At 41.4% G+C, this 24,995-nt stretch overlaps 1 protein-coding gene across 5 annotated transcripts in view; it reads left to right on the plus strand.

Annotated features, from left to right (window-relative positions):
* ABR (active BCR-related) overlaps positions 1–24,995 on the plus strand; it is a 306,836-nt gene that overhangs the window by 179,765 nt on the left and 102,076 nt on the right. For all 5 annotated transcript variants that reach the window (XM_018561033.1, XM_018561031.1, XM_018561032.1 and 2 more), the window contains one exon: positions 5,318–5,378. In XM_018561033.1, coding sequence (XP_018416535.1) covers positions 5,318–5,378 — 61 coding nt within the window. The remainder of the gene's footprint in view (positions 1–5,317; positions 5,379–24,995) is intronic.

Genomic DNA, 24,995 nt, shown 5'->3' on the forward strand with positions numbered 1-24,995 from the left:
ATTACATGTACTGGATATACACAAAATAGACTAAAATGGTGAAGTGAAATCAAGAAAATAACTTGTTTAAAAAAAAACAAAAAAAACAGAAAAGTGCTGCTGCATATATATTCACCCCCTTTGCTATGAAGCCCCTACATATGATCTGGTGTAACCAATTACCTTCAGATTTCATATCATTAGTTAAATAAAGACCCCCTGTGTGCAATCTAAGAGTCACATGATCTCAGTATATATACACCTGTTCTGAAAGGCCCCAGAGTCTGCAACACCACTGAGCTGGGGGCACCACCAAGCAAGCGGCACCATGAAGACTACAGAGCTCTCCAAACAGGTCAGGGACAAAGTTGTGTACAAGTGAAGATCAGGGTTGGGTTATAAAAAAAAGAACCCGAAACTTTGAACATCCCACGAAGCACCATTAAATCCATTATTAAAAAATTTAAAGAATATGGCACCACAACAAACCTGCCAAGAGAGGGCCGCCCAGCAAAACTAATGGACCAGGCAAGAAGGACATTAATCAGAGAGGCAACAGAGACCAAAGATAACCCTGAAGGAGCGGCACAACTCCACAGTGGAGATTTGAGTATCTATCCATGGGACCACTTTAAGTTGTACATTCCACAGAGTTGGTCTTCATGGAAGAGTGGCCAGAAAAAAGCCATTGCTTACAGAAAAAAATGAGCAAACACATATGCTGTTCACCAAAAGGCATCTGGGAGACTCCCCAAACATATGGAAGAAGGTACTCTGGCCAGATGAGACTAAAGTTAAGCTTTTTGCCCTTCAAGGAAAATGCTATGTATGCCGCAAACCCAAGGCCTCTCAACAGGGACTGTCAAACTGTCACAATTTAGGAAATTATGGATGGCACTCAATACAGGGAAATTCTTGAGGGAAACCTGTTTCAGTCTGCCGGAGATTTGAGACTGGGATGGAGGTTCACCTTCCAGCAGAACAATGACCCCTAAGCATATAAAGAATATTTTGCAACTTCAAAGTGGCTGGCGTTTGTGTAAATCAAATGATGCAAATCCCCCCCAAAAATCCATTGTAATTCCTGCTGGTAATGCAATAAAATAAGAAAAATACCAAGGGTAGTGAATACTTTTGACAGTCACCGTATCTTTTTTTTAAGTTCTTGTCAGGAAGTCAAAGCTGTTCCATGTCCTCTGTGCACGTCCTGTGTTATCTCAAAGAGACTATTTAGCCCTCTTGGTTCTTACCTTGGGACTACAAGTTAATGAGTGTCTATGCTTTGGAGATGAAGATGGTGGAATGAATTGAGTAGTTTAGCAAAAGAAAACTGGGCAGGGTTTTGCGATGTCAGTCCACATTAGGAAATTTAAGGGCTAAGTGCATTTCTGGCAGGACAGGTATATTTCTGTGGTATGCGATAGGCAATTGAGTGCCAGCTCACATCTGAGGATACAAAAACACAAATAAATATTGGTAAAAGTGCACATACCATTATAGCTTTGCAGTGCCAAAGAACCAACATCATACACCACCATATGTGCAACACTGTTAAGAACAAGACTGTCTTAACATAAACATATTTATTTGAAACTATACCTACAAAAACATTATCATCGTTTTAATATCTATACAGACAACACGCACCTGTTTATCATCTGGAGTGTTTCAGTCCCTTATCCAGGAAATCTTGAATGTGTCTAAATGTGGGAGAAATTAAATCCGATGGCTATAAAATGATGGTATGCGATGGACTTAACTGAACCATTTCCCTCTATGGTGGCTGGAAGGGCCCCTAATTTGAACAATCAAATGGAACATAGCAAGTTTACCCTCAAACAAGAGAGTTTGTCTATGACTTGGCATAATAAGATATGGTCATCCCAGATAAGTGGAATTGTAATGTGGACTTGATAGTTTGAACTGTTTGCATTGAATGATGGTGACATATGAAGGAGTAGTACTATAGTGTATATAATTGAAAGAGCTTAATAGCCGCAGTATATTTTCTTGGTGGGATACTAATGTCATGAACTACGTTTTGCACCTGTGATGGTTTATGATTTCATATACCTGCCAGGCCTAACTGTGCAGTATTTCAACGCAAAAGAATTATCTCTGTAAAGCTTTAGAGGAAGAATTCTCTCTGTTGGAAGCTTTGTAGCATTTATGCCAAAAGAGATGCAATGTATTTTTTAGCATAGTTTGAATATGTATGGCACATAGAGGGTGTTGCTGGCTATTAAAGTAGAACTGAACTTTTAGTTTTGGATAGAGTAAGGGAGGGTTATAATCAATGGTAGCCACAAGAAGTCAGAAGAAATCATTCCAAAGTGAGAGAAGTCCCTGGTGGCCAGCAGGGCCACCAGAGCTAGTGTCCCCATTGGAGGTTTTCCCATTTATTCCTGTTCTGGTGACAACCCAAAATTTTAGATTTAGTCACCAGGACAACTAGAGAGGGTAAATCTCCTTAAGGAATACATGAACTGCAATAAAAACGAACCCCTCCCCACTCTGGATGTGGGTGTAACATGAAACATGGTCCTAAAGGTGAACTTAGCTTTTACGGTATCTATAGATATGAGATGACAGTTGCCAGATTTGACCACTTACAGACAGATCTCATGATTGTAATTGCTTGCAGTTGGGGCTGGTCAGCTGTTGGGGGTTAAAAAACAGAGAACTCCACAGATAGTTTTCCCTGCGGTCAGTCACTTTGTGTGTACACAAATAGCCAGTGTCTATAGGCTGTCTTATGGGCAGCCTAAAGGTGGATATACAGTGGTAGATTTTCGTATGAACATTCATATAAAAACTCTTATCAGAACATTCGATAGTGCTATCAGGGACTTGACAAATGTTCAAAGTTTTGTTTGATTCCAACATTCGATTTTGGAATTGAATGGAGTTTCCTGAACAAAAACTACATTCAGAGTTTCTATCCTGCTCCGTCAATTTTATTCGGTTGAAATTGATCATCAACTTGACCCCTTTAACTATTAGAAAATCGAGGGAACATTCTGGAATTGTATTGTATTGCAAAATTGTAACCCAGTTTTATCCATCATATAACATTATTTAACATACAGAACTGGGAACATGTTTGAGTTCACTGCTAGGACATCGCACTTCTCAACTTCCCTATTGAGAAAGCACTTAAACACTGGTCAGATATTAGTGATTACACGCACAGCTTAGGATAGATGGATTTGGTGCATGGTTCATTTTAGCAATCAGCAATGCGGGCAGCTAGAGGAATATCAATTGTCATGGTATGTCATTTACTGAGGTGGATTGTTATTTCTAATAACAACGCGGAACTGATCAGAAAAATTGTGCTTCCTTATGTTGTGTAAGGATTTTATATAGATCATTCATACATAAAATGAATTTGAATGGACTAGATGGAACTGGATGGATGCATATTAAAAGGAACCTGTCACAAGGACAAAATCCTAACCACAGACGCTTCTAATGAAAGCCGCCATTCTCTGCCTTATGGGTTGGTCACTTATTCCAGAGCAGTAACATCTCTTACGATGAATCTGAATTGGACTTCATCTTATTGCCTAGATCTAGGTATTTTTTATACAAATGTCTATATATGATGTCACATATCCTTTTTCTCTTTTTTTTTTTAAACCTTGAAAGCCCTGCCTGGCTTCATTCCAACTCTTGTGGAAGCAGAGCAGTTGTAATTAGGTGTAACAATTACAGTCCATTATTTGGTACAATAAGGAGAAGTGAAGGTTACTTAACTTATGGATCGAGTATCTCAATGAGAACACCCTAGAGTGTGGCACAATTTATGCTTCCTTAGGTCAGGTTTCCACAACTCGTGTAGTTTACAGCACTTGGCCCGCTCACTTGATGTCTTTGACATTTCTCTAGACGAGGTCAGCATATTTTGACCACAGTCAGCAATATCATATTGTAAACCAGATAAATTTCGATATCTATGCTTAAAAGTATTATAAGCAGAAAAAGTGGACCTGTCTCCAAGGCACGATGGAAGCAGCCATGTTATAAGTTTTGCCAATGTGAATTAATGGGCAGCACCAATTTATAGAAAAAAGTTAGCTTCTGTTAAATAAGGCAGGTGCGAATGGGAAGGACCTTTTGCTGCAAGGGAATTAAACAATTACCCTCTCACTGATCCTTGCCAGGCACCAAAGGGAACCTAAGTAAAACCTGCTTCTGAAATTTGGAGAACAAAAAACCCAGAGATCTTGGCTGCACAGGCTTAATATGTGAAAGACACATACCACTTAACTCTGAATTGTGGATATATAAAAGTGACTGGATCAATAACAAGGTTACATAGAGACTGTGGAACAACATATAAGTACATACTGGGCAACAGAAGACTTCTGAAAATTGTGCACATGGAAGGGACAGATCACTGCACGTTCAGTAAACTGATTTCCTCCCTCTTGTGCACCTCCCTTGCTGTTCATGAATGAATGAGCTTCTCTTTGATAATTATTTTAGTTTTATTGTTTGGCACACACACAAGAGGCTCCAATGCACAGAGCTAACAAACCAGAATAAAGATCTTTATTTTCAAAGAAGTGTCAGTTATTTTTAGATGAGTCCTATGAGATTTGAAAATGACTGTCACATGGCTGAAAATAGCGTGTCTTAGGCTTGTATTAAATCGTGAATTGGCCCTAAGGTCTCCCATCCCTTTTTATAAGTAAACAAGCTGCTTGGCATTTCTTTTCTATGCGCTATTTGGAGAACACACTAGAGAGATTGTTACCTGTTAAGTGCCAAAGCTCCTGATGCCTCAACAATAGCTGATCAGGCAGAATCTGACACAGGACAGTCTTTCTGTGTTTAAAATGATTTGTCAATGATTTGTTAAATGAATGTCAACTGCTCAAGACATTCTGTGACAATCTTCAAGTATTTCTGCATTCAGCTGATATGTGTTGGCATAGTGTGAAAATGAGTGCTATGCATACTGTTCCCTTCTGTTTATGGAAGACCAGTAAATGGACCAGCATCTATGGACACCTCCAAACACTGCAGGTATCAATGTCTGAAAGATCAGGTCCCTTGCTCCATCACATTATAAGTGTGGTACATCCTGGGGCAATGACACAACCTGAACTGTGTCTGCTCGGTCCTTGTAAATTTATACATATAGGCATGTTGCATCAGATGGAGAATTTCTGGAACTTGTAGTTCATTCTTAGGAAACCATATATGTTTAAGTATGTTTCTTCTTCTAATCTGTTTCAGTGCAATGCCATATAAATGTGCAAGATTTCCAGCTTAAAGTTACTTCATGGTAGTTTTATTTGCTTTGTCTGAGTCCAGCTTTCTTTTTCAGGATCTGAAGGTGAAAGGACCGAAGGACTCAAAGGAGCTGCCGACTTCTGTCACCATGGAAGGTACTGATCGCTCCACTACCTGTGTGATGTCATGGCTTTGTATCTTCCAGCCTATTCCTCTCACTTTATTCTCTCATCCTGTGATCACCATTTCCCGCTCGGTGTTTAGAGATGTGAACATCTGCTGTTTGGGTTGGGCTACCCCGAGCTGTTGTCGGAAATACGTATTTTTCAAGGTCACTTCAGTATTTACTGGCTATGTCATTTTGTGAGCGTTGGATAATAGTGTTCTGATTACTAATAACTACACTGGCCTCCCTGGCTAGCACAAGCACCCTTTCAATGCCTAAGGAGCACCCAAGCATGAGTTATCTCCTGTTATAAAGCCAGTTATATACATACCTAGCACTGTTGCATTGTTTAATTTGCACTTTGGGGCTTCAATATTTTAAAGCACAAATTGCAAAATTCCCAAAAAAGCAATGGCTACTAATTTAACTCATTGAATTAAATTCATCATTCAATGAATAGGTTTATTGGCAGAAAGCTGACATCTGATTGGTCACTGGAAATGTTGCTCCTCTTGTGTGGATTGTTTAATATATGGAAGAAAAAAAAAAAGATAAAACATGATATAGTGCTACTAAAGACTATATAGTATTTTTCATAAATATAGCATTCCCCTGCGGGCTCTGTCTGACATATAGGTGGATTATAGGGTTCTAGTAGTCACTATGAGGAAATGTATCAAAACTGGAGCAGCTGCCTATGGAAACTACTCAGTTTCTATCTTTAGTTTATTCAGTAAAGCTTTGAAAATGAAAGAGAGAAGCTGACTTGTTACCATGCACAGCTGCTGCAGATTCTGTCTGCTCCAGTTTAAATAAATACACCTCTATGTTTTTTGTTTAATAGTCTCAGTGTAAATTGTGCAGAAGGATTGATCATTCCCAAGTTGATTACAAAACACCCATAGGGCTTTATTTATAAAGTTCCGTCTGGCATAAAGCTGGGCGGTTGCAACTTGCGTAGCAATAGCGCCCCTAGATGGCGATAATGAGTGTAGGAAAGCGTCATGTAAACAGTGTTGCTGTGAGTGTTCTCATTATTTTTGCAACAATTTTACACTCGCCCAACTAAACATTCCCAGAATGCTGGAAAATATCGGCAACAGAAGCTTCCTTGTTTTAGTTTCAGGGCTTGTTCACACCATCTCCAGACCAGAAAGTTATTTTCATCTGGACCAAAAACTCATACACAGTAATTTCAGTGGTGAAAATGAGGCTAGTTCTCTCTAATGCACTCAGTTCCAGAGCTTTTTTTTTTTTTTTTTAAATAGTTTCTGGTCTAGAACACGTAAAAACACATGCAAACGCACAAAAATACACTTGAGCACGTCTAAAACCCAAGCAAAATCAATTAAGACCAAAGAAATGTGTGAAAAACACACATGACTGCACTTGCAGAACAGCATCCAGAGCTGGTCTGGAGATGGGGTGAGCAAGCCCTCAATGTGCTCTCGCTATATCTTGATCTAGTTCATATGGTTGCAGTGCACACTTGTTAACAAAGGTTGTGTTAAGGTGCCCATACACTGTGCGATTATCGCACGATAATCGCGGGAAATCCCGCGATCGTACGATAATCGCAAAGTGTATGGAAGGCGTGCGACCGTTTTTACTCCTCGGGGGGCGGGCTTGCGATGATTACGAGTACGATCCGCCTGTCCAAGATGGGTAGATCGTACGTTTTTTTAATTACTTTACAACCATTGCAAGACTAAGGTCTTGCGATGGTTGTAAAGTGTATGGCCTCCTTTAGGCCCCATTCACACAGGGCGATCTTGGATTCCTGCGTCAAGAACCAACACATTTTTGTGGCAGGAATCTTAAGTGTCCTGTTCACATGTGGCCGCTGTACCCATTGAAGTTAAAGACCAGGTGACAGCGGCCGCATCTGTAAGCGGCAGTCCACATGTGATTGTATGTGATATGATTACATGCGGTTTGGGATAGATGAATGTGGCTGGACCCATCTATCCTGCGTCTAGCGACAGGAATCTTTTCCAGACTGCATGTAATTTGTATCCTATAAGATTACATGCGGACTGCCACTTACAGATATTACCCAGTCATTTACTTAAATGGATACAGCAGCCGCATCTGAACGAGGACACCTGGCATTCCTGCCACAGGATTCCATAGGTTCCTGCCGCTGGATTTCCAGATCACCCTGTGTGAATGGGGCCTGAAGATAGCCCATTCATTTTAAATGAACTGTCAGTGCATCTAAAAATACAGCTGCACTATTGTGGCTACACAGCGCAATAGTATACCTAATGTATATTCAACATTATTATCCTTACATCCTGGTATTATAGAGTCCTGTTTATTGTTTTATCCTTCCTAGTAAAATTGATGTTCATTCTTTATGACATCATTGATTCAGCATTGGATCTGAAGGTTCTCTTTCACCATAGATCTCCGCTGCTGTTGCTATTGATTCTGTGACATTGGGGAAAAGCTTTTGTTGCAGCACAAAACGATGTCCACCTTGAACACTCCTCTCAGCCTGACTCCTCCTGCTCAGTCCTTCCCACCCCTCCTCATTGCATGGAGTGCATGTCTCTGTGTATATGTGAGCCTGCATGTTAGGTGACTGCTGTTGTGCTGAAGCCAGCAGATTGGCTTGTGCCGGCTGGTGATGGGGAGTGGGACGAGACATGGCCGGATGCTGGGGCGATGGAAATTCTCTTCATCTTTCGGCTTTGCTGTAATTGCACCTATGGTAAAATAGATCTTATCTTCTGCATGTTGTGGGTGTGAGTGTGCATGCTTCTCCTAGCTAAAAGTCTGAATTTGTGGGTATAATAATGCAGGTTCACTGATAGTATTCACCTTAGACAATGCATTGACTATGGGAACTTGTGTTTCATTCATTGTAGCAGTCAGTTCATCTGTCACTATGCTGCTTCCACTCGTTACTGGAAAGATTTTAAACAGATTGTTGCTGTTGTAGGAGAAGGCAATGTTTACCTTGCTTTTTAAACTGTAAGCTTCACTGCACACAGCTTCTCTGCTCTTTTTATGCCACTGCTTTCACTATGTCTTCAATTGTCACGTCCTTGCCTTTCGTCTCCAGCCGCTCCGCTCTTTGTATTATGCTGGTTGTTGATAGTGCCTTCAATAATTGCATTCATGGAGTGAGCCACAGAATAGGCGACGAGTTTTGAGATGGCTTTCTATGTGTTCAGCCATGTGTCTCTTCTGTAACAGAAGAAAAGTCTGCTAGCTTGATGGAATGCCAGGGACAAAGGTTTGTACATTGAGGTTTCGTGAAAGTCCTATTGCCGTAAAGTCTGTCTTGTAGAGAGGGGCGTTCCTGATGGCAAAACTCTGATTTCCAGGCAGGCATGAGGAGATCTCTGTATGGCTGGATCCTAGTTTAGGGGAGGGTCAGACTCACTGCAGACTGATGCATCCAGGTCACTGGAGGAACAATAGACCTAGGTAACTGTTTGCTGTGGTGGCTAAGCCAATAAGCTGTGACCCTGGAGAGCCTTGCCTATATCCTGTTAATGTATATGATGTCTCATGACCTTGTGCAGGTCACAGATGAGCCTTTTTGTATGGTTATTCTTTTAAAATATTTGCAGAATGTAATTTAGTCATTTCTCACGTTTATTCTAAGATGGTAGATTCGCTTATTGCAGTTGCTGATTGTTTCCATGGTTCCCATATAATCAACAATTGACTTTATATTAAAAAAAATTATAGTCCTGCACTTTATATGTGTGCAACTATTAGCAGTACAGGAAAAACAATATATGTGGATTTCTACAAGTTCATAGTGTGAGAAGACTGGCATTAACATGTGCAGATGCTAGAAATGACACCATTGTAAATGGCCTCTGATTTGTACCGTCAGTCCCAGGGTTTGGATTTTCATAACTGTTCATTTTTATTTCCATGATTTATGAAACTGATGACCATAATTATCATATACTTCATTGTTTTATGATACATTGACTTCTAACCATAAATAAGGATAGTCTTGGCTTTTTATTAGTATTTATTTAATGATAACCAACATTTAGAGTACAACAAATTTATATTATGAAAACATACTTTATCAGTAGGTATACAATAATTTATACCACCAGAGACAGGATTATGAATGATATTGGATACACTACTGTAGTAGCGCAATGTCCCCATAAAATTATTTTACGAGATTAGTAAATGTCCAATTACCTGTTATCATGTGAAAGTTATTTCAATGGCTGAGCTAAAAGGTGTTCTCTAGTCTGAGAACTCGCCATATCGTTCTTTAGACAGGCTGAACTTTATTACTGTTCATAAAAACATCTCTTTCGCCTTGCCTAGCACAAGAAGAGTGAGAGTGGATTGTTATGACAAGCCGATATGTTGCTTCCAGCTCATGTAACACCTCTGTCTCACCTGAATGGAATTTGTGTGAAGTCCAATATAAAGTGGTGTTTCGTGCTGAAGTTACATCAAACCGTTACAGAACATCGTAGAAACAAACTTTGACTGGTTCATTCAGTGCCCGTTCATGTTTTTGATATTTTTTAAATTTGTTTCATGTGGAAGAACCCAATCAAACTCCATATGGTACCCAGACCTATGAGGTTGTAGGTGGCGGAGGACCACAACATGTGTTGGCATCCACAAGTATGAGATAAGTCACCAATTCAGCACCAATATGCAACATTTTGGGACCAAGCAGGGTTCCTTTCCCCTGGCAACTGTGACCTCAAAAAGGTGACTTTATGTGACCCAAAAACATTATATATTTGTTGTGACTAAATCAAGTTTTTGCCGATGTGGTTTCTAGGCATGTGGATGACAATCCTTATCTTTTAATTTGTTTCAATGTGTTTTTTATACAATTCATAGGCAGCACCGTATCTCCCTCTGGAAGAGGTACTTGGTGTAAACCACACTAGAAATACAACAAGAAATAAACTGAATTTACTATGAACGTCGCTAGACTATAGAGATATAAAATGTACCTTAATCACATTGCCCCTTTTTGCGCTTAGGGTGACTCTGTCATAAAGGAAATATGAGGGCTTCCATTGCTGGTCTTCTTCTGAAAATGTTTTTTTTACCTGACTGACTCAAGTAGTTTTGAGGGGTAGAAAAGTGTCATACCTCCTTTCCGTACTTGTCCCAGGTCAGCTAAGTAGACAGCACGGAAACCAAATCACCAACATGACAGCCAGGGAATTGGCATTTCCTAAGAAGAGTTCATCAATGGCCGCCTCCATAATTCTCTCATTGCCGCGTCCCTTTAATTACTCAATGTGCAGTGTGTACGGTACATCACTGACAGACAGAAATGGGCCTGTAGGTTTTCTTAGGCAGATGATTGTGAAATGAATGAAAATGACCTGTTTCTAAATGAAGTTAACATTTCCCTAAAATTGGAATTTATTAGAACACACTTTGTCTGGGTCCTATGTGTTGAAGTTCCCAAAGGAACATCTGTGCTTGTTGGCCATAGCAACCAGCTAAGTGCACGCCCACCCCTGAACGCAGGTAGCTGACCGGCTTGCGGTCCAGTGCATTCCAGAGGCCGAACACTCAGTAACGCAGCCTTTGTGGTGTGACCTGGCCCTCAGTGTGAAGTTTTTCACCATCAAAGATCAAAACAAAGGCTCTGAAGTCAGGTTTCATTGGTGTTCTAACAACTTAGGAAGAGCTGCAGGTTGTTTAAATTAGAAGGCTGGCAGCCTGCCAAGATTTTTTCATATAGAAAGATTTCAATGGCTGTGTTGTGAACTTTGAAAGTGAATTTCTCCACAATGCTTACAGATAGAGGTGAATGGGGCTTGTTTTAAAGAGTTTTTTCTGTTATGAAATATGACTGAATATGAAAATACATTAGTACTCCTAGCCTTGTCTAGGGGTTGCCCAAAATCTTTTTTTAGAACCGATACCAATTATGGGCCACCTTTCAGGATGATAACCGATATTGGGTGCCGACATTCTGTTTATATCTGGCTGTGGAATCTTGCTTTGGCAGATGAACACATAGCGCAGTGACTGGACTATGTGTTCATCTGCCGACAACAAGATTCCACAGCCGGTACTTTAATGTAAACAGGAGGCAATCGACCTGATATCAGTCGACCCCTACTAGTGATAAGAGTGAAGGGGAGCCTCCACCCCCAGCCCCATTCATCTGCCGGCGGCTACATTCCGCAACCGGCAGCTGAATGTAAACAGCAGGCAGTGGGTGGGTGCAATAGCCTATTTCAAATTTCAATAGCAGGCTGGCTATTGCTCCCGCCCTCTGCCTGCTGTTTACCTTCAGCTGTCGGTTGCGGAATGTAGCCGCCAGCAGAGGAACGGACCTGAGAGAGAACTTTCTCTCTCAGGTCCGCTCCTCTGCAGATTCACAGCAAGCAGTGGGCGGATGCCAACCTGCTATTGGGGGGGGGGGTTGGCTCCCCTTCACTGCCATCACTAGTAGGGGTCAACCAATATCAGGCCCTCTGCCTGCTGTTTACATTCAGCTGCAGAATCTAGCCACGTGCAGATTGATGGGTGACCACGGGTGACTATCACTGTGGCCGATTATCTGTAATATCTGTAAATGTAAGATCGATAACGAGAATTTAAACATTTGTAAATATCGGCCCCAATTATCGGTAGATCCGATAATCGGTCGACCCCCTAGTCTTGTCACAGGTTCACTTTAAAGATTATTCCTTTATGTGCTTAGCCCAGTCTAGAAGAAGTTATTGAAGTACGCTATAATGACATGTTATCCTTGTGTCCCATTAATTTTGCAATAAAGAACAAGAATCAATCACCACACTACACCAGTATTTACTTCAGAAGGATCCAATGTATAGAATGCTACCGGCACCACACTTGGCGAATGACAGGGCTATATTATATGAAGGTAGTGGTATCATTAAAGTTCTCTTTTGGCAGCAAGCTGACTTGCACTGGGCCCTGGGGCTTTCCTTTCCTTATATCTACGATCCTCCATAAGCTGAACAACAGATTTATGAGATGCACCATATAAAAAAAAAAAGGAAGCTTGTGATAGTGTAACTTCCCACAAAGCTGGTTTGTTAAATTAAAATTTCACTTACATGAGTATAAACATGGCACTTGACACATCCACCACACAGCACCTATCTTGCTGCATCCAACACATTTTATCAGAGAATAAAGTAGACTTCAATTACATCACAGTGTTTGGAAATCCCATTAGTTATTCTTAAAGCATACAAGTTTTATGGTCCAGATGTAAAGGCCTCATTGTTACTATGGCATCACTTCCATCTCTCATTATAGCTTTTCTCTTACTGCATTCTGATTGGTTCTAAGAGAGTAACCAACCAGGAGAAAACATGAGGAAAACTACAGGAGAGAAAAGAAGCAGCTCTGCAATTGCCATTGTTTTTAAAGCTTATGTCTAGCCAACATGTTTTATTCTTTTTGCATAAAGTAGGGGAGTATTAGAAGGCCTAACAGGTTTTTCCGGGGATCTGCTAGAGAGAATTTGCTTCACTTATAGTCAAGGTGACACAGCAAGCGAGGGAAAATCTGCAGAATGGACACAGACAGAGGTTAAATGAGGAGTTCTAGCTTTCCCCTACTATAAATGAAAAGTATATTTATTTCTGTCTGTGTTGCTGTTGAAGATTTTCCCTCAATTTCCATTGGTCGAAACCATTGTTACTTGGACAGTGAGTTAAGGGAAATCTTTCTTTTAGGGGTCCGGGTAGCATTAAAAACCTGGAAGGAGTCCTATTTCTTCACCACTCTACCTTTGGACTTATGCTGTAAGTAGTGCTGGTGTTACCTTCATACTGTGGCTAAACTACAACAATCTGTCTGATTGCCCAGGGCTTCTCTGTGTCACGCTACCCAGGCACAAAGTTCATGCGTCAGGACCACATTAAGTTGCAATAGTAACACTAAGGACTCTGCTGGCTCTAGTATGATGGTTTGTTATAAGATTAAAAATGTATTTAACAATTTGTCAATGTGCCATGTGTGCTCTTTAAGTTGGCTGTTGGGCTACATTTTAGGTCTGCCCATGCTTCCTGTTGACTAGATAGGCAGCCCATTGACCAACTGAAGTAGTTGGCACTGCAGACTGACAACACTGCTGCTAATTTCAAGGCAGCGGCTAAGTGTTTTTAGCTTGCAACAAGAAGTGCTGTTACTGGCATGATCTCCAGGTAAGAAACTCTTGAAAGATTCACAAAACATGATTTGCTTCAGTAAACTGTACATGGTGAAACTTAATGCCAAACATACTAAAAAGTAGATTTAGACTTAATTTACATGGCCACCACAAGCAAGAATAAGCGATTGTTGTGACGGCCGTGCATACAGTGTGTGCGGATAGCATATGCCAGCTTTGTACCCTGAGCAAATTTATGGCCAGTTCTGCCTCTGTTTGCATGTAGCCACTTATTCAAGACAATTGAACATCCCTGGATGCACGCCAACTGGACACAAGCTAATCGTCCAGTTTGTATGCATCCATAGCATAGAATTTAGCAGCATCTGTATGGTGAAAAATAGTTGCCTCATTCACCTGTCTGATTGAGCCCTTAGAGTTTACATACATTTTAAGTAATATTTTTATTCTTTGCCTATATTTATATTATCTTCCTGAAGTTGCACTATATATGATGGCTTGATATGTAATGTAGAAAGAAAGCCATATTAAAGGGTGCTTTAAGTAAAATGACACCCCACACTGACATCCTAACCTCCCTCTTCCCAAAGAGAAAAAAGGGGGGGCACCATTTCTGGTCTTCTCCTAAAAATGCTAGTGTCGTGGCTGTTTGTGATTTCAATACTTTGAGTCACCAACCTGGAACAAGCATTCAGATTAGAAATTTAGAGTGAAGTCAGATACTTGTTCCAAGTCTGTGTCTTAGACAGTATTTGTCAGTGGATCTGCATGACAGTCAGAAATGTCATTCTCAGAAGGTGTCAGCAATGGCATCCCCTATATTTTGTCAGCACCAATTTCACTTTAAAGTCCAACTGAACTTTCAATTTAAATCGGTTACATACATTCCAGATGCATCAACACTAAATATGTTAAATTCTTACTGTCTGCCTTCTCTAGAAAGCAGCCAGAGCCTGAGAAGAAGATGGACTCTTGCTCTCTGTGTGATAGCAGTGGTCTCTCTGCTGAAGACTAGCGCACCCCTTGCTGATTTACAGCTCTGCAATCAGCAAAGCTAGTGTTCCCTGTTGATTGAAAAACTTTACATTTCTGCAGAGAGATTTACTGCTTCCATGCATAGAGCTAAGATCCTTTTCTGCAACATGTTGGCAGGGGGCAGGCTTTTCTACTTGGGGTCCCATTCACACTATTGCATTTTGTTAATGTGCATATATTGCATTGCTGCAATTATGGCATTTCGGAAGAGATTCTCATCAGTCAACACAGTCACGTGGCCACCTTGAGCAAAGACTGCTCGCTATTGCAAACATTGTTTCCTACACAGTCTCCAGGGCTGTGCAGTGAAGTTTTAAAGTGACAATCAATACCCCAACTGGCGTGGGAGGCAGTAGATGGTAATTATGGTCACTAAGAGCAGCAGGGGTTTGGGGGGTGTGTAAGGTGATGCTCACTTTTTAATTTTTTTGTGAAAAGTTGAACTTTCTGCTAAAACTGCTACTCTGGAATCTGATGACGACCAGTCATCTGAGCAACAAAAAAGTGTTTGGTCATGAGACCTCTGCTAAATTCTGAACTTACATTTTGCCAAAAATCATGTGAAGCAGTGTCTTCACCAACATAAATAAGCAATTCAGGGTTTTAGTTGGGGTGGGCACAGGGAAGGGGGGCTTCTATTATTTAAAATGTACCTGTCGGTCATTGAACAACATTAAAAAGCTGCACTGGGTGTAAGATGTGAAAATGTTTTAATCGTATTGCAACAATGTGCTTGATCTGTGTATACAAGACAACATGGATTTATTATAAATAGCAGCTATACTTGTTTTCCATTTGTTCTTCAAAGTACTTGTTTTTGTTGTATAAATTAGATTAGAAAAGCTTGAAGATGCCTGAAAATATATAACCTTGAGAATGTCAGGATCAAATGTACTGATGGAAACAAAATAAATGCATATTATATTTCAGTAAAAATAGCTTGTAAGTGACACCTGAAAACACTCCGGGATGTGCGCATTGACTGATGATCCTGTCATTTAAAGGGCTAGAGTTGTAGTGGCTCAGCCACTGTGCCTTACAGGATACCTCCACAAACCCGCCGCTACAATTGGGTTTAGATACATCACAGCCAACCAACAATTAGTTTTTGTTTTCTTTTATGGATCATTGTCATTGCAATTTTTTCTTCCAATTTCCTTTTACACAGTCATTGATATTTGCTTTTTTTGCTTTTTAATTACAGGTGTTTAAGTGATTAAAACCCACTTAGTTCACTCTATTAATTATAAAGCCATTAAATAATTGTTTAGAGGAGAACTATAGTCAAACATTTTTTTTTGGCTTTAGTTCTCTTTTGGGTCACAGGAGTACATTTAGGCCGCGCGTACGTGCATATAGTACCATATGCAACATATGCAAATAAATGGCTCCATACACATAGCCGCGTATGGAGCCGTATATTTGCGTAGCGTATATATGCGCAAAAACAGAATGGAACCGAGATGGGTCCGGGCAGTGTATTTCTGCGTATTTTATGCGCATACGCATGTTTGCGCATGTATACACGCGTATATGCGTACAGCATATAACGCTCGCATAGACGCGTATATATACGCAGTATACAATTTTGCTTGCGTTGTGTGTGAATGAGACCTTACTGTGACCCAAACTCAGCATATGCTGGCAACGCAGAGCCACTCTTGTTATCAGAGCCAATATTGTTGTTATCCACCCCGCTTCATGATTGACAGCTGGCTCTGCCTATCTAGAGCCAGAACCAGCTTTGCCTGCCCCCTTCCCTATCTGAGCCTTCAATGAGTGCTGGAGAAAAGGGGAGGGGGGGGGAATCCCTGTGGGGAGTGATGACTGACAGTCACAGCTCTCTGCATGGAGAAGCCGTGAGCTGAGCGATCAGCGGTTTGTGATCACTCCGTTCTCGAGCTATAGAGCCAGCATGTGACATCTACAGTGTCACCCGTCAGCTCAAATTATTGGGCAGAGTACATTTTACTATCCCAATAGTTCTCCTTTAAAACATCCTTTATACTTGTTTTTATTAACAACATACGTTGCAGTACTTTACATGGAACAAGAATGCAGTTGCCTTGTTAGTCCCAGTCCCTGTCCTTGTAGAAGTTCACATTCTAATGTCCCTAGTGCAGTCATACTGTATGTGGCCAGGTTAGCTAAAGGTATTTATTTTATCAGTGCAGTAGTGCCCATGGTGAAAGTTGGCCATTGGTCTTTTCTGCCAGAAAGAAAGAATGCTCACCAGTTAGCCAACAAGCAGTCCAATTATTGAAATCTATCTGTTCTGGAGGAGGAGGGTACCTAGCTGGAAAGACAAGGTTGATAGCTTATGGTGGGCATCACCTGCAGGGTAGTGTTCTCTAGTGTTGTAAAAGTCAACTGGATGCTTAGAAAAGGCAGAGTTGCAGGTTTGGGAAAGTGTTGCCACATTCTATATTATGCTTCCCTACACACAGCAGATGTAGTTGGGTCAGAGGTGTAAAACATTTCAAGAGCGGCCTTCAGTTATTATGTTTCAGTGTTCCAGTTCTTCTATAATGATGATGATGGTTGTCTTGAGTTAGGGCACTTCATTATTGCTGTTTGGGTTTCTTTATTACTTCAACTTGTCCACATGAACAGTAAATCAGACATCCGTTGCCCTATTCTCATGTTTGCTTTGCTCCCAGCTTGGAATGGCTGCTGCCTTTTCAGCACTGCTCTCCAGAACCTTCACAGACAAAGCTAATGCTGATGTTAAGAGATAGTGGCTTGCACACTGGAGCACGAATGCCATTGTGTCTGACTCGCTGTAAAAAATAAAAGCAAGATGCGTTCAGGCAATGAGTAATATACAGAATAGGAAAAGACTTGTCTGGTTACATGAACCCTGCTTGGGATGTCATTTTATTTTAACCTTTTCTGCTCCATTCATTTATAAACAACAATCTCAGTGATTCATTCAGATTTTGGGATTAAAGCGGATGATGAGTCATTTTTGGTTCTTAGACAAGAAGTTATTATATTGTGTTTTCATGTGAAATTCCTGTGTTCAATTTATCTATATACATGTGCTGGTAAAAGCTGTACATAGTTTATCTACATAAGGTGTACACTTCTGTCAAATCTACAACTGTAGAATGGAGGTAAAAGGGCCACAGATTACCTATCTAGAAAGTGTCCTTTTCATTCAGGTGATTCTTGTATAGACCAGACTAAAAGCTGGTAACCCAGTGTTCCAAGAACACCACATACCTAGCCTGCAATTCTGCAAGCTAGAGACTTAGAACTCTACCCATTTCAGTTCCTCTTCAATCCAATGCTACACTTCCCTGAGCGTTTAGAAGTAAAATATTCATGTCCTTTCCCCACAGATAGGTTGCACAAAATGACTGGCAACAATCTGCATTCCTGCTCATAGGCCTTCTAAAAGGCCTGCTCGGTCTGGCAGGGGAAAACGTATTCAACACCTAAATTCACAAAAATGAAGTGATAATTCTAACTTATCCATAACGGCAGTGTTGCTGTGAGATCAGTAGTGGTATAGTAAGTGTGCGCTTTATTGTATTGCAAGGTGGCTATATATTAGTGTTTCCTACAGTGGCTCAGCGCACTATGATGTTATTATAGTATATTGTATTGTCCATTCATGGCCCAATTCTTCATTGAGTTGACAGCGTGAAGTGACACTGTGGAGGGCTTCCATGGAGGGCAGTAATGAGCATCTCTAACTCTCCGTAGTCTTCATCATTGCTCTTCTGTATGACAGGCTATCCTTCATTTTGGTTTGAGAAAGGGGAAGGAAATGTCTAACTATATGTGCACTGGTTAAGTCATCAGCCACAGAGCAGCGGGTCACATTACATAGGAAAATGGACAGGGGTAGAAGAATAAGCTGTAATACCTTTTTTTTTGGGGGGGGGGCACTCCTCAGGGTTATGGACAGTCCATTACCGCCTTCACATACAATGCAGGGCTATTGACCTTGCATTATAGTTGATGACGTCAGTGTATGACAGTTAGTTGGAGCTTCTTAGACCCCATTCACACTGAGCTACATCACAACAAGCGCCTTTTCATTGCTGATTTGAGCTGAGAGACATTGAGCTACAGTGCACATATTGTCGCGCTACGTATCGCTTCTTTTACCATGGAATTTGTAGCTGCTACATTGGGCTGTATCCAATCAAAAGCAGTCTTGATGTGGCACAATTCCTCTTCCTGTTTCTTGCTTATGTTCCTGCTTATATTTCTGTGCAAAAGTGACACTTCTATATGTGCAAAATCGCTGGTAATGTGCGACATTGAGCCACACCATTGAAGTCTATTGGGCCAAATCGCACGAAATCCGCCAATAAATAGGTCATGTTCAAGTGATAAGCTTGAGCTACAGGCGACATTGAGATGTGAACAGCTCCATTGAAATGCATTGGACGAGCTACATTGAGCTGATGTTTGAGCGATGTTTGAGCTGAAATCGCGCTGCAAATCGCTCAGTGTGAATGGAGTCTTAGAGGAGAGGCTTTGTGAGACCGGTCATCCCATACATGGAGGGAGCCTGCCAGAGCAAGGTATAAGGTAAGCATTGGGCTCCATTCACACCTTTAGTACAAATGCTACAATGCACAGCAGGAGGAAATATGCACAAAAACAGACCAGTGATTCCTGGCTTGAGTGTAAAGGGCCTACGGGGCCCATTGCAAATGATTTCTCTAGACTTAATAATTATTTAACGCTTGCGGTGGGGATGGGCACTGTAAGGGTCGCTTTTGTCTAATTCCCGCAGATGGGCTTAAAGGGGCACCCTGGTGGTTAGCTTTTTCTCCTTGCAGTTCTGGCATCCTTAGTCATTTCCTGTCTAGGACACCATTTGCAATATAATACCATCACCTACCTGACTTGAAAACATTAAAAGGATTGTTTTTCATGCTTTTGCCCTACAAAATCTTTGGATAACTCGAATGAAGATTATATAGGAAATTGTACATGGAGAATGTGTGCGTATATATATTGTGAGATTTAGCTTTCAATGGTAGCACATTAATGACTGAGTCCACTTGCTTACCACGTCTTTTAAAGGGCCTCTTTGCCCACTTTTATTAGAACCAACATAAAAGTCCACACCGGTGCTTCCCTCGCAGGGGTCTTCAAACACAGTACAGCAAATAATATTTGTCCAAGTCTCACCGACTCCAGGTTGTCACACATATTCTACATACTCTACAGCCTCCTCGGCTGTCTTCCCATGCCTCTAGCACACACAGCCACCTGGCTCCCCTCTGCCTTCTGGGTGGAGTCCTCCTGACTCCTGAAATACATGCGCAGTGCCCTTTGCTGAGTAAAAATAAAATAAACCTTTATGTAGCTTTCCTTTTGTGTTTTAATATACTGTGAAAAGAGCAGGGATTGGGTCACCACAGGGCGCAGTCTCTGCAGGTAGGTGCCCGCTATTGGAACATAGTGACGAATGATAAATAACACATACTTAACAGAGCACCCAGGAGAAAAGACTTTAGACGGAAATATCTGAGAAATAAAATAGCAATCCTTTTCTTGTATCTTCAATGCTCTTCAGGTATGCGCTTTTTGCAGAGGAGCCAGTGGCTTTGTGTTTGTATCATAGCAACTGCTTTATTTATATTGCTGTGCTGTCTTCTACAGACCCTCTGTTCTTTACTACGTGTATGTGTCCCCTGTGGTGCTATTCTTCTTTCTGTGTGCTTTTGAAATACAAGGAAGATGTAGCTGGATCAGCAGGGAGTAAAATATGTATGGTATAAGTAGGATGGACACTAAAATAGAAGTGGCCCGGAGTACAGAGGTAGAGTATGCACTGATCTGCTCCCTTGATTTCCACAATCCACATTCTCCAGACCCTTTTATATAGGTAGTGATGTGGATTTGCTGTCATCTCACATATGCTACATGACCCCTCAATTGGGCTGTTATTCTAGGCAGTGTTGGTCAGGATATTTGATATAGGGCCCTCAAGTGTGGCCCCTGACACCACCAAAGTGCTGCACATATACAGTACATGTAATGCTACAGAAAACTGGTTGGTGTGCGGATTCCTTCTCTGGAGATGCAGGTCCATGAAATGAACTTTCTATCTGCCTGTTCCTCAGAGCTTGGATAGCAGCATGCAGAGCTTTATCCATTTGCCCTCAGTAGCCGTGTAACCGTTATCCCAATAAGTGGCCTGCATGCTTTTATCCAGAGCACTCATTTGTCCATCTGCCCTCAGTAGCCGTGTAACCGTTATCACAAGACCCAACATCGTCAGACAAATTACTTTAACTGGTAACATGAGGATGCCGTGATCGGCAAACACCAAAATCTGTATGTGCATTAGGATTTGTTTACACATGACGGCACTGGATATGAAACCAATGAAGTTTACTTTTCAGCTTTGGCATTCTGCTTTCAGTTTTGGTGATGTGCTTTATACAGATGTTTTAGGCCATTTTCTTTTTTTTTTTAGTTCACATTGGAGTACAGTTTACCCTGAGAATCATTTTTGACTTCCACATTTACTTGCTGCTGTTATGCCACATTGGAATGTGTTATCTTACAAATGTGTAGGTTGTCCTGTCAGTATGCTAGATGAAGCAGGTTTATCTCAGGTGTCCAGATGGCGAGATAAAACCAATTACAGGTAAGCCACCTAGAGATTATAGTGCTTTCTCTCAGTATGGGTGAAGTTGTGCTGGCTTAGATGAAAAGCAAAGAACAATCACTGTGCAGTACCACTAATCATGAAACCGTGCCTGCAAATATGAAGAGAAATTAGGCTGCCTGATCTAAATATTTAATTGAAAACTATAAATACTGTAATATATTCACATACTTAAATACGCTCTTATGGAATATAAGAAGGTAGAAGGAAAGGAGATAAATCTAATAGGAATAGGAAGAAATAGAAGGTGGATTTAAGGCCCATTCACATCAGTTATGTTGGACTGTACTGGGCAGTCTTGCACAACGCTGTTGCAATGCATGAGCAAGGCACAGTTGCCTCACGTCCTGTATGTTCGGCTACCACCTCTGCGCTGCACTGATAAAAAATACCACATGAATTTTTTTAGTCCAATCTAAATTTATTAAGTTTCAACTTTACAAGCAATAAAAGACATAACACTAAGGGGGTTATTCACAAAAGTGTGAAGAGTTTGGAGAAGGCAGGAGAAGGGAACACTCTAGGACAACATAACTGATTTAGAAAAAGTCTCCAATTCCGCTCACTTTCCAGTTCAGCTATGTTGTCCTAGATTGTTCACTTCTCCAAACTCGTCACCCTTTTGTGAATAATCCTTTAAAGAAAATATATACCTATACATTGCCATATGCTAGCACAATTTGATTAAGTAAAATAGGGAACAGAAGGAAAAACCGCAAATTGTTCTATGGGTATACTGTGTATCTGTGTATACACAATAAGAAGGTTATATCGATAATAAAGACTAATCAATCCCAAGAACAATGTCAATCATGATCTCTGAAAAATCTAAGGGACAATAGAAAAGAGGAGAGAAAAAAAGGGAATTAGGGGGGAAGAGGTGGGAAAATGATCACACACACGCCACAGACCTTACAACCATCGCAAGACTTTTGTCTTGCGATGGTTGTAAGGTAATTTTTAAAAACGTACGATCTGCCCATATGCACTGTACAAAACAGTAGAGCCCATGATCGTACTTGGGGCGGGCTTCCGATGACCGCAATGCTGAATGGGCAGTGTGCCACACACCCGCCGACAATCGTACGATTCTTGGCGGGTTATCGAACATGTTCCTAAGATAAAAGTAATGCGACCGTACAGTAAAAACGTTCGCACACCTTCCACACACCTTGCGATAATCGTACGATCGTGGGATTTCACCACTCTAAGGGCTAGTTCACACCAGATGCAGTTGTGAGGCAATCTGTTCAGTTTGGCAGCTGCATCCAAAATGCATCACAATGCTTTCCTGTAGGATTTCTGGTGCTCTGTTGACACCAGTACAGTCTGTTCCGATGCAGTCAGAAGAAATCCTGCTCGCCCTGTTTTAGCTGCATCGGATCGCAACGGAACACATCAAAAACCGCTTGCAAACGCACCTGAAATTCAATTTTCAGCAACACAAAAATGTATCAATCTCCGCAAAACACATCGCACTGCACCTGTGCACATGCATGCAGTTCTGGTGTGAAATCGCTCTAAATCAATATGCAGTTTCACTGGTAGGCAGAATTCTTGTGTTTGCAGTGAAGAAACTGACTAAACATAGTCTTTGTAGGAAGTGCAGAAGTCACATTAGTTCACAACTGCTTTTATTACAACTGTGACACATCCCAGTATGTAAGCTGACCATACATGTTACTGTCTGATTGTACAATTTACAGATTGTTTCCGTAGGCTCTTATATTATTATTATTCAGATATGGTAGTTCTGAAGGTGATTGTACAATCTGAAGGTGATTGTACAATTGTACAATCAGATAATAATGTTTATGGCCAGCTGATGTCTGCATTCACACAGGGCGTTCCCAGATTCCTGTGGTAAGAACCTACGGATTCGTGCAGCAGGAATCCCAGGTGTCCCCGTTCAGATGCGGCTGCTGCACCCATGCAAGTTACTGACAGGGTGACATCTATCCTCAACCACACAAGTGACCATACTATGGATGGTTACATGCAGACTGCCGCTGAGAGATGAAGCCTCTATCAACCTGCCATTAACTTGAATGGGTACAGCGGCCATATCTGAACAGGCCCAGCTGGGATGCTTGCCGCAAGAATCCGTAGGTTTTGCTGCAGGAATTCCAGAAAGCAGCAAAGTCACAGTATGAATGGGGGCCTTAGAGAGGTTGCACTTTGGAACTGGCGATTAAGGATGGGCTCGGGCGTGTTTGCAGCTCCACGTGCCGAGCCCACCAGGAAGCTGACAGCGCGCAGTGCCAATCACAGGTACTGAGACATTTTCCCGGTCCGCAGCTGCAGAGATCGGGAAATGTCTCGGTGCCTGTGATTGGCGCTGTCAGCTTCCTGGCTCGGCACGTGGAGCTGCGAACAGGCCCGAGCCCTTCCTTACTGGTGATGTCAGTTAGTTACTGCTAACATTAGCCCTTCCTCTACTTTATCCTCCATAGACATATAAAAATGACAACTGACTTGACATAAGACTTAGGCCTGCCATGGCAACACCAATAAAGCATCTCCATGTACTACAAAACTTATAAGCTGGGATTTGACTTTACCCCTCGAGGCCACTAAAAAATGTCAACTGGCCTAGAATGAAATAAAAAAGGAAGATAATGTAATCCCTTTTAGATTTGGCGTGATGTGTTAATAATAATCCGATAAATGGGTTAAAAATTAAATTGATGATGACGTGTAGTGCGAAATATTGACGTGTGTCGCTAAGCTTTTGTAGGATATGATGAAGATTCCAGAGTTTTTGGATTGTGATGCTGAAACCTTCTTGTCATTCTTGTGACTGTGCATGGTTTTTATCTCTCGCTGCCTCAGGCACATTGCAGGTAGTGATAAAGGCTTTCAGGTATTCATTCATATAGCCGGGATCTGGGCAGATGATCCGTGCAGAGGATGGATGATTATTTCTGGAATAATGTGAAAAGCACAGCAAGGCTCTTGGTAATCATGGATCTCTTTCAGGGGACCTGTCCTCGGCTTCGTTTGTTATTTGGATTGATTTTATTTTCTTTCTTGATTCTCCCTTAGTGGTTGGAATACATCCAACTACAATTAAAGTTAAACGCTAATGAGGGATGTACAATTTTCACAGACTCCCTGATTGTCTGAAAAGTAGGGCAATTATTCCAGCTCTCATGGCTCAGAGCAACAGTGTGACTTTAATTCTATGTTCTAGCTTGTAGGTGATTGTTTCGTGTAGTCAAGAGAGAAATATCACAGCAACATTGTCAATGGTCCCTTTCGTTTTTTCCTTTTAAGGCAAATCTGTAGCTACCTTTAAAGCTGAATATCAGACAGTTATATACACGTTTGAAATACAGATATGTGAACTGTGCTACATGACCATGTAGCTTCGCTCAGCAAGTCTAGTGATCCAGCCATCCCTGCCTCACCGAATAGCCAGGTCCTTGACCTCTCTGCATGCTGCACTGCTGTTTATACATCTTGGGCTAGAACCTGCCCTAGCTTGTGAAGTAGTAACTGAAAATTGATGAGATCATCCTTGTACTCTCCCCTCCAGTAAGCATATGCACTGTACAAAACAGTAGAGCCCTGATTGACTTACACTGCTGTCCCTTCCAAGGAGTGGTGCTGTTGCAGAGGGGTTTTGCAGGAGGCTGATATTAAAAGAATGTTCAGCTTTCCGCCATAGTGCAGACCCAGTATTCTGATAGAATACTGGGTCTGCCATTCCCCCATTAAAAATCTGAACCCACGCATCACTTCCAGGGGCATGGGGGGGTCATGGAGGGGGTATCGGGTGATTGCGCAAACGGAGGGGG

This window comes from Nanorana parkeri, unplaced genomic scaffold (assembly GCF_000935625.1).
Source record: "Nanorana parkeri isolate BGI_ZX_2015 unplaced genomic scaffold, ASM93562v1 scaffold494, whole genome shotgun sequence".
NCBI classification, from domain to species: Eukaryota; Metazoa; Chordata; class Amphibia; order Anura; family Dicroglossidae; genus Nanorana; species Nanorana parkeri.